The sequence below is a fragment of the Triticum dicoccoides genome, chromosome 5A (genome assembly GCF_002162155.2).
Source record: "Triticum dicoccoides isolate Atlit2015 ecotype Zavitan chromosome 5A, WEW_v2.0, whole genome shotgun sequence".
NCBI classification, from domain to species: domain Eukaryota; kingdom Viridiplantae; phylum Streptophyta; class Magnoliopsida; order Poales; family Poaceae; genus Triticum; species Triticum dicoccoides.
In genome coordinates, this window is record NC_041388.1 from 374,361,951 (window position 1) to 374,370,661 (window position 8,711).

The 8,711-nt window shown below is 44.5% G+C and overlaps 1 protein-coding gene across 2 annotated transcripts; it reads right to left on the reverse strand.

The window, feature by feature from the left end:
* Positions 1 to 264: 264 nt before the first annotated feature.
* LOC119301602 (hypersensitive-induced response protein-like protein 1) lies at positions 265 to 4,592 on the reverse strand. Of its 2 annotated transcripts, none has more exons than XM_037578596.1 (5): positions 4,472 to 4,592; positions 1,902 to 2,121; positions 1,302 to 1,422; positions 962 to 1,150; positions 265 to 865 (listed from the first exon to the last, which is right to left on the reverse strand). In XM_037578596.1, the coding sequence occupies exons 2-5, from the start codon at positions 2,088 to 2,090 to the stop codon at positions 501 to 503; spliced, it is 864 nt and encodes a 287-aa protein (XP_037434493.1). In that variant the 5' UTR covers positions 2,091 to 2,121; positions 4,472 to 4,592; the 3' UTR covers positions 265 to 500. The 2 variants fall into 2 exon arrangements, with proteins under 2 accessions (XP_037434493.1, XP_037434494.1); XM_037578597.1 differs by lacking the exon at positions 4,472 to 4,592 and adding an exon at positions 4,350 to 4,460.
* Positions 4,593 to 8,711: the final 4,119 nt, after the last annotated feature.

An 8,711-nucleotide genomic window follows, 5' to 3' on the forward strand; every position in this document is an offset into this window, starting at 1 on the left:
TGCATGTGGTTCTTGGAAGAGGTGTTAGTATTGTGAGAGGGTGGCCTTTGTATCTATGGTGTGGTGATGGCCCTAACAATCAGCTTCTGATTGTTCTGGCGTCAATTGTAATCATAGATCTCCTCTTCTATAAACATATGGTACACATAAGTGTAATCTCAAGAAAAAAAACATCTCTTGCAAAACAGTAAAGACATCTCAGAAGAAATCCCCCATGAAAACTATGTAACCACAATATAAGGCAAAATAAACGAGGCAAAAGCATTAGATCAACTTCATCACCAACATTTCATAACACACTTATATCATCCTGCATTCCCACAAGGTTAAAGGTTTTGTTACCGCACATCAACCTAAGGCATGGCACGCCACGATCCACATATGGTTCCATATAAGTTCATAATAATACGGCATGCATCATATTAGACAGTACTCTAAGCAATAGCTAGCAAACCACAAACCACCACCAGCTTCAAAGTTCATGCCGGCAAAGCCAACTGCTAGTTGTCAGAGGCAGACTGGCCTTGAAGAAGACCATCGCGGATCTGCGTGGCGATGTCGCGCACCGCACCAGGGCCATGGGGGATGAACACCGCCGAGGACTTGGAGGATGCGCCGATCTCTTTCATAGTATCAAAGTACTGGGTGATCAGCACCATGTCCATCACATCCTTTGCAGTGGTGCCAGGCACGTTGACTGAGAAGCCCAGGACGCTGTCCCTCAGGCCATCCACAATGGCCTGGCGCTGGCGGGCGATACCGAGGCCAGACAGGTACTTGGCCTCTGCTTCACCCTCCGCACGCTTGATCTGGACAATCTTCTCAGCCTCCGCCTTCTCGTTTGCAGCCACCCTCATCCTTGCAGCTGCAAAAGGCACAAGTATCATGTCAGTAATATGATGGAGGCAAGATTTAGGTACAAGTGTCCAACTTCCATCACGTCAGGGCTTTAGCAAATAACCTGCATTGATCTCATTCATCGCCTGCTTGACATGCGCATCCGGCTCGATGTCGACAATGAGGGTCTGCACGATCTCAAAGCCATATGCGGACATAGCCTTCTCAAGTTCATCCTCCACAGCCTTTGCTATATCGTTCTTCTGCACGAAAGCATCATCCAGGTTGAGCTTTGGAACACTTGCCCTGATCACTGCAGATATCAAGCAGTGCCCCAAATTAGTGGATACAGGAATAGTGGGATATGTTGAACAAATTACATTCAGCTGTATCAGTGATGATATGAATATACTAAGCTACTGAAACACCATATAGAAATCTTCACGTATACCAAGAAATCCTACCATCAAAGACATAGGCTTGAATCTGGGATCTTGTGTTGGTCAGTTTGTAGTATGCGTCACTTTCTTTGCCAGCCAGAGGTCGGTACTGAATCGATGCAACAACAGTGACAAACACATTGTCCTACAGAACTTCACATGTCAGCAACATCACGATAATTCTTAATAGCAGAAGAAAATACAGAACACAGTATCAATGGCAATGTGACCTTTTGGATACTTGATTAGGTCACTAAAGGATTAATAATTAGTAAGTATAGTTATACGAGAACGTTTCTTAATATCATGTGGCAGTCAATTTAGGATTATATGCAGATGGCAAACCAAAATGCTAAAATTTAGAAGTTGCAGGGAGTAACTAACTACCAATATAATTTTATATACTTTCAGTGCCGTTCATTTTATATAGAAGAAGTTAACAGGAAAAGCAAGTTTTCTTCAAACAGGGATTCATGTGATTTACAGCCCACAAAGACCTACTATAAGATGCAACATTAAGCTTTGAAATTTCTGTTAGGACAAAAACGATGGCACATTTTCTTTGGAAATAAAAGACATCTAAGCATCCATTTCGTAACTGGGTGTTAAGATAAAGTGATAAACCTTTGTCTTGGTTTCACAGCGCACATCCAGCTGCTGCAACCTGAGTGTGAGATGGCCAACTACACGTTTCCCAAAGATCCAAGGCAGGCAGTGGCATCCTGGCTCAAGCACACTGTCAAACTTCCCAAACTGCTCTCTGATGGCCACGGTAGACTGGTCAACTTGAACACAGCAGCACAGATTGCCCATACTGCAGGCTTCCGATCACTTCTGGTAGTACCTGGATATTTCATATATCATAAGATCAACAAAGTAATGAAATATGTCTATAGTGATGATATGCATAATACCATTAACTCTTTTTTCCAAAAATAAATCACCAATAGCAACTACTCCAAATTTTCACACATTATTAAATCAACAAGTATCCCTACACTCATTCAGGAGCCGCATGATGCTCATATCAACCAACAAAACAAACAGTTGTGCCTCTAAACACCTAGAGATATACCCAAAGAAAGCTATTTACTCTAAATCCAGCTTTACTGATGATTGATTTTCATTTTCTCAGTGAACAAAACTGAGATCTCCAACTTACTTGAGCAAAATGATTTAATTTGTTTGTACAAATTACAAGGCTGCAGAGATAAACATACATAACTATAAGAGCTTTCTGTAGAACACCACAAGAACAGAACAGCAAAAGAACTAACAATTCTTGAAAACAATACTAACAGTCAATGGAAGAATGCAAGAGAACATCTGAACATGCCTGAGTCGAAATTTAAATTGGCAAGGCAAAAGTGAAATGCTCAGCTGGTAAAAGGATAGGGCCAAATTAGAAACAGGGTGGACCTTTACAAGGAAGGCAGGCATCTGCAATGCGCCTTATAAGCAAGGGCGCACTACAGGTCCACAGCCTGTTCAATTATCCCATTGTTATCTGTATCCACTTGGATGGAGACCAATGAGACCAATCAGCAAGCATATACGCATCCTAAGCAATTCACTAATCGCCCACTTGGGCATTCGAGCTAACTTAAGAACATATGAATCACTTTCAATGGCTTAGGCTATTTGTAAAGGAGACAACTGCGTACAGAACAGGTAGATTAGACAATGATAAGATGCTAAAGACTGCAACTGTGCTTCCTGCAAGTAATCATTATTGATTCTAATGGATTAATTGCAATTGGTGACAACTATATGGTCCCACTCCCACCACACACGAAAAATAGCAATTATTTGTTTATAATCATTACAAGGCTTCAGAGATGACTAGCATACATAATACAACAATTACAGGAGCTTTGGCTAAAACTCTGGAAAACAAGAAAGCCAAAAGAACTACGTATGTAACAATATTAACCCCATCATATAGAACATATCGAATCTTAAAGTAATTCTCAATAACATGTTTACTGCAAAGCAGACAATAGAAGTATGCAAGTATCCAAGACAAGAAAGAATGCTTGGCTCGTACCAGGATAGGTTCAAATGACAAGGTGGGGTGATTAATGAGGCAGGAAAGAGGAGGTATATATAAGCAAGGGCGTGCTACAGCCGCCATCATCCTCAATTATCCCGTTGTACAGACGTAAACCAGAACCAATCAGGGAGTTCCTACATGAGCCTAAGCATTGACTAATGCCCCACTTGCATGTTTGAGTATTAAACACTTTCAGGGATGTATAATGGTTATAGGGTCTTTGCAACCTGATCCTCTAAAAAAATAAGGTCTTTGCAAATCAGCAGACAATAGCGTACAGGAACAGTTAGTTGGACATTGACAGGATAGTAAAGACTGCAACAGTGTTTCTTGCTATCATTATAATTTGATTTGACAGGCAATCGGCAGAAAATTCTATGATCCTACTCATACCACACAAAAAGTTGAGCAATTTCGGCAGCAAGCACCCATGAAAAAGTAGTTAATTTGATTATCCACGGAGAAAACTAGGGGAAAAGACACCCGGGTAAGATTTGGTGCTACACTCCAACGAGGGAAAAGATATCTGAGAGCAACTAGCACAAGCACCAACAGTTCTCGTCCAAACGACTAAACTGCAGTAACTTCCAATTCTTTTTAGTTCTATATATAATTACGAGGAAATTGCAGTGGATAGAGATCGAGGACGACCAGACTTAGGAGTCGTCGCGCCAGACATCAAGAAAGAGACAGCATGTGGAGAAAAAAACAGGGGGAAATCCATCCTCGACATTAGGTTTTTTTTTCAAACAAAACAAAAAGAAAACACAGAGAGGGTAAAGGCAACGGAACAAGAAGAAAGAACCAAGGGGAAATTGCGCGAGAGGTGGTGCGGGTTGAGGACCTCGACGACGCGCAAAGACTCGGCGCTAGACTAGAACAACATCAAACGAAGAAGCAGAGTAAGGCAGAAGCAGAGAGGGAAAACAAGAACACAGAACGGAAAACGAAAAACAAAAACACAAAAAACAGAGGGGAAGATCGATGTGCTCGGGTCGTCAAGATCGCGCCATCCCTACCACTACCAGCAAGCAAAGCAGGATCCGGGAGCAGAGGAGCCACAGCGAAGAACTGCCCGGATCTCACACGATTAAAGAGGAGGAAGGAGGGGGGGGAAATGAGGGTTTTTGGGGTTCTTTACCTGCGTCCGGGGGTTGGAGAAGAGTGGGGAAAGGTGGGAGAGGTGAAGTGGCAGGAGGACGGCGTCTGTTGTGTTCGTTCCCCCCACCCCGCTGCCGCGGCCCTAAATAGCCAGGCATTGTAGAAGAGGATCAGCGGAAGAAGCAAGACCTCTGCCGTGAAAATCATTGCGATTAGCGCCGGAGAGTACTGCCAGTACCGGATGCGGTTTGCTGCCAGCCGGCGGGCGGAGCGAAAGCTGGGGCAAACCGGCTGCAGATAAGAACGTGGAGGGTCAGTCTTTTTCTCCGTCCTTTCTTTCTTTCTTTCTTTCTGCTTTCTTGACCCTGCACTTTGGGCCCACACGACCATCTTCCTGACTGGTGGGTGATCCGAGATACTGCCAACCAGCCCATGGTTTCCGATGCTCAGCTGTGGTGTGGTGTTGGTCCCTTTCTCTGCTCGTCATGGTTCCGGTAAGCAACACGCCATTTTATCATCTAAACTAGTTATGTATTTTTGTTTTATAGCTAATAAAGTGTGTTCTAACAGATAATTTGCTAACCAAAATTGTGGTCAAACTTCTGCTTACTCGTGATGAGTTGGTCGACATTGGCGAGACTAAGATGAACTGGCAACACAAGAAAAAACAGAATCAACTAAACAAAGAGTACTTTTTCTTGCCATGGCCAAACAAATGGTGCCGCATTGGATTTTGGTCACCATACAGACATTCCCTCATAGCTGAAATCTCGATAAAAAAAACATTAGTGTGGAGACCACCCATCATGCAACCTCCAACCCGTGCCCATATGGAATTACACACCCCGTTGTGTGGTCGACATCTCCTATCAAGCTAGTTGGCAGCGTACCATCCTCCGTGTTCCAAAATAATTGTTTGACAGCGTGGTGAATTTTCGTGGAAAAAAAGGAGCACGCGCACGAGCAAAACCCTAGGCAACGCCTCATCTATTCCTCTCGCCGCTGTCAGGGCGCGTCACCGGGCAAAGCATGTGCGGTAGGCAGCAGCCGGGAAGTCTTGGAGGGCTGGAGGCGAAGGAGATGTGTGCTCGAGTAGCAGCCTTCGTCAGGCGGTGCTCCACGACGGCGTTAGTGATCCAATGTGGTGATCTTCAACAGCGTCCTGGCCTGGCTAGGTCATCATAGAAGAGCAAGTTGGTGCATGGTCCTCGATAGCCACGAGATCGATATCTGACTCGGACCCATTGTGCAACAGCATGGAGGTATATTTTTTTAGATTTTCTTCATAAGGTCTTCGAGTTCAGTTTGGGGCGGCAAGATATCATTGTTGTTCCAGAATAGGAATAATGTTCTCCCCACCCTTTCCCCGTTCTGTTGGTGTACTTATTGTCGGGGAGGGGGTGTGGAGCCATGTCTCCGACGGATCTTCCGGGATTCATTCAGTTTGCTTTTTCGTTGGATCATATGGGGTCGGCTTTCATTGTCTTTGAAGTTTCTACAGGGCCTTATCGGCATTTTATTCTCTAGGGTGACGATGCTCACAGATCGCGGTCACCAGCATCTCTTAGCGTGCATCAACGATTTCTCGGCTGCTGCTTCTACAAGCTCCTGGGTTTAAAAAAAGTTTGCTCTGTCGAGGCGGAGCCCAAAGGCAGCATCAAGCTATGCTCATGGTGCGCCACCAGTGGATGCAGGAGGAAGAATATTTTGGCCCCCTAAAGATTTGAATGTACTTTTGTTGTATGAGTGTGTTTGTAAGGATCTGTGATGCTTAATATATGGCCTTATGCCCTTTTGCAACAAAAACTACACCGTCCTCCTTTGCATATCAAACCATAATGTTTCTGTTGGGTTTTACTGACATCTTTTTGCGAGAAAAAATTATCGATCTATTCATCAAACATCATGTCATTACAAAGAACACAAGAAACAATAGAAATTACATCCATGTCCGTAGATCACCTAGCGACGACTACAAAGACTGGAGTGAGCCGAAGGTGCGTCGCCATCATCGCCCCTTCCTCACTGGAGCCGGGCAAAACTTGTTGTAGTATACAGTCGGAAAGTCATCATGGTAAGGCCCCAAGAGACCAGCGCACCAGAACGACAACCATCGTCAATGAAGAGAAGCGTAGTTCGGAAGGATCCAATCTATAGACACACGAACGAAGACCGGATCCAAGCAGATCTACCAAAGACAAGCACTGATAGGATCCCACGAGATTCGTCGGAGATACACCTTCACATGCCCTCTGACAATGCTAATCACACCATCGGGACATGGGCTAGGCCGCGAGAACCTCATTCCATCTTTAGGGAGCCATCGTCACCTCGTCTTCTTGATCATGACATAAACCCTAGAAAAACACCTAAAAATGAAGCAGGAGCTCTTCCACCTGCATGGGGCGAAATCCAACGCGTCTCCATCGGCCTAAGGTCGCAGGAGACGAGGCAGGTCAATGGCAGCGCCAGTGGGAGGCGGGAAAACCCTAATGTGGGACTTGCTTGTAGAAGGAACAAAAGAATGTACTCCCTCCTTCCATCTATATAGGGCCTAATACATTTTTAAGACCGCGTTTGACTATTGACAAGATTAATAGTACATGAGACGTATAATGTGAAAATTACATCATTGGAAGCTCCTTTCACATACGAATTTGATGGTATGCTTTGTGTAAGTTGCATGTCATATATTATTGTTTTAACATTTGGTCAAAGTTAGCCTCGAAAAACGCATTAGGCCCTATATAGATGGAAGGAGGGAGTAGGTTTTACCAACACTTGGCAGTTGGATTTTACGAAAATTTTACCAAGTTCCCGGTTGTTGTTCCTTCTTCCCCCAACGTCAACTCCACTCTTGAAACTGTTGCTCGCATCATTCTAGTGTAACTATACCTATGGGACCGCCACAAGTGACCAACACATGGCAATTCCTATAACCACCGAGTACTAAAAACAATTCAATGTATGGCATCAACTTAGACTAATGCATGATGCTTAGTGGAAAATATGTAATGTTAATCATTAGGAAAGCAGGGCCATATAAAATACAATATATTGCTAGTCAAATATGACAATTTGCATCATCACCTTCAGTTAGTTGGTGTAAAAATTAAAGAAAAATAACAATGTCGATCGAGAAAAATTTGTGAGACCAAAGATGAACGAAGGCCTAGCCATCGCCCCATCTACCCCCCCCCCATCTTGCCTCTGTTGGGCCATGTTGTCGGGCAAAGCCCGTGCAGCACAGATGGCGGTTGGGAGGTCCTGATCGGGGGCGGCCTGCTTGTGGAGGAGTTGAAGGGCTGCTGCAGGATGGCGAAGGAGATGTGTGTTCAAGTGGTGATCTTCATGAGGCGGTGCTTGACATTGGCGTTGGTCATCTAGCGCTGCAATCTTCAACGGCGGCCCGACCTGGCTAGGTCATCAGAGAAGAGGGAGTGGGTGCATGGTCCTGGACTACGGCGATCTCGACATCGGATCCAGACATGTCATGCAACATCATGGGTGATTCTTTTTCTAGGTTTTCTTTAGGGAGTCTTCCAGTTTGGTTTGGGGCAGCAAGGCGACAATGTTGTTCTAGTGTAGGAATAGTGTTTTCTCCGCTCTTTCCCCAATGTGTTGGTGTTTTTATCGCTCGCGGAGGGCGTGTGGAGTCGTGTCTCTAGCGGATCTTACGGGATCTGGTTGGTTTTGGTTTCCGGTGGATCCTTCTGGATTTAGCCGGCATTTGTGGTCTTCAAAGTTTTTACACGTTCTTATCAACGTTTTCTTCTCTGAAGCAGCAATTTGCTTTGCAGACCATAATCGTCGACATCTCCTGGTCTTCATCAATGACTTCTCGGTCGCCGCTTCTACAAGCTCCTAGGTTTAAAATAGTTTGCTCCCCCGAGGCAGGGGCAAGAGGTGGCATCTGGCTATGGTCATGGTGCACCATTGGTCGATGCGGGAGGAAGAAGACTTCGGTACCATCAAGAATTTGAATGTAATGTTTTCCTGTATGGGTGTGTTTGTAAGGACCTATGATTCTTAATGCATGGCTTAGGACTTTAAAAAGAACATTCTGGACACATCTATCGAGGGAATGTACCGAGCTTGGCATGTTTGGGATCTTAATTGTAAGTCTAGCTAGCACACTTACAAACAACCCTAACAAACTCAGGAAAAAACTCACCTTAACAACTACCATGCTAAAGAAGAGCGTGGGGACGAAGGAGTCAAAAGGATTTGTCCTCGTGCAACAAATTAAGTTCTCAATGTTGTCATCGTTTATACACCAA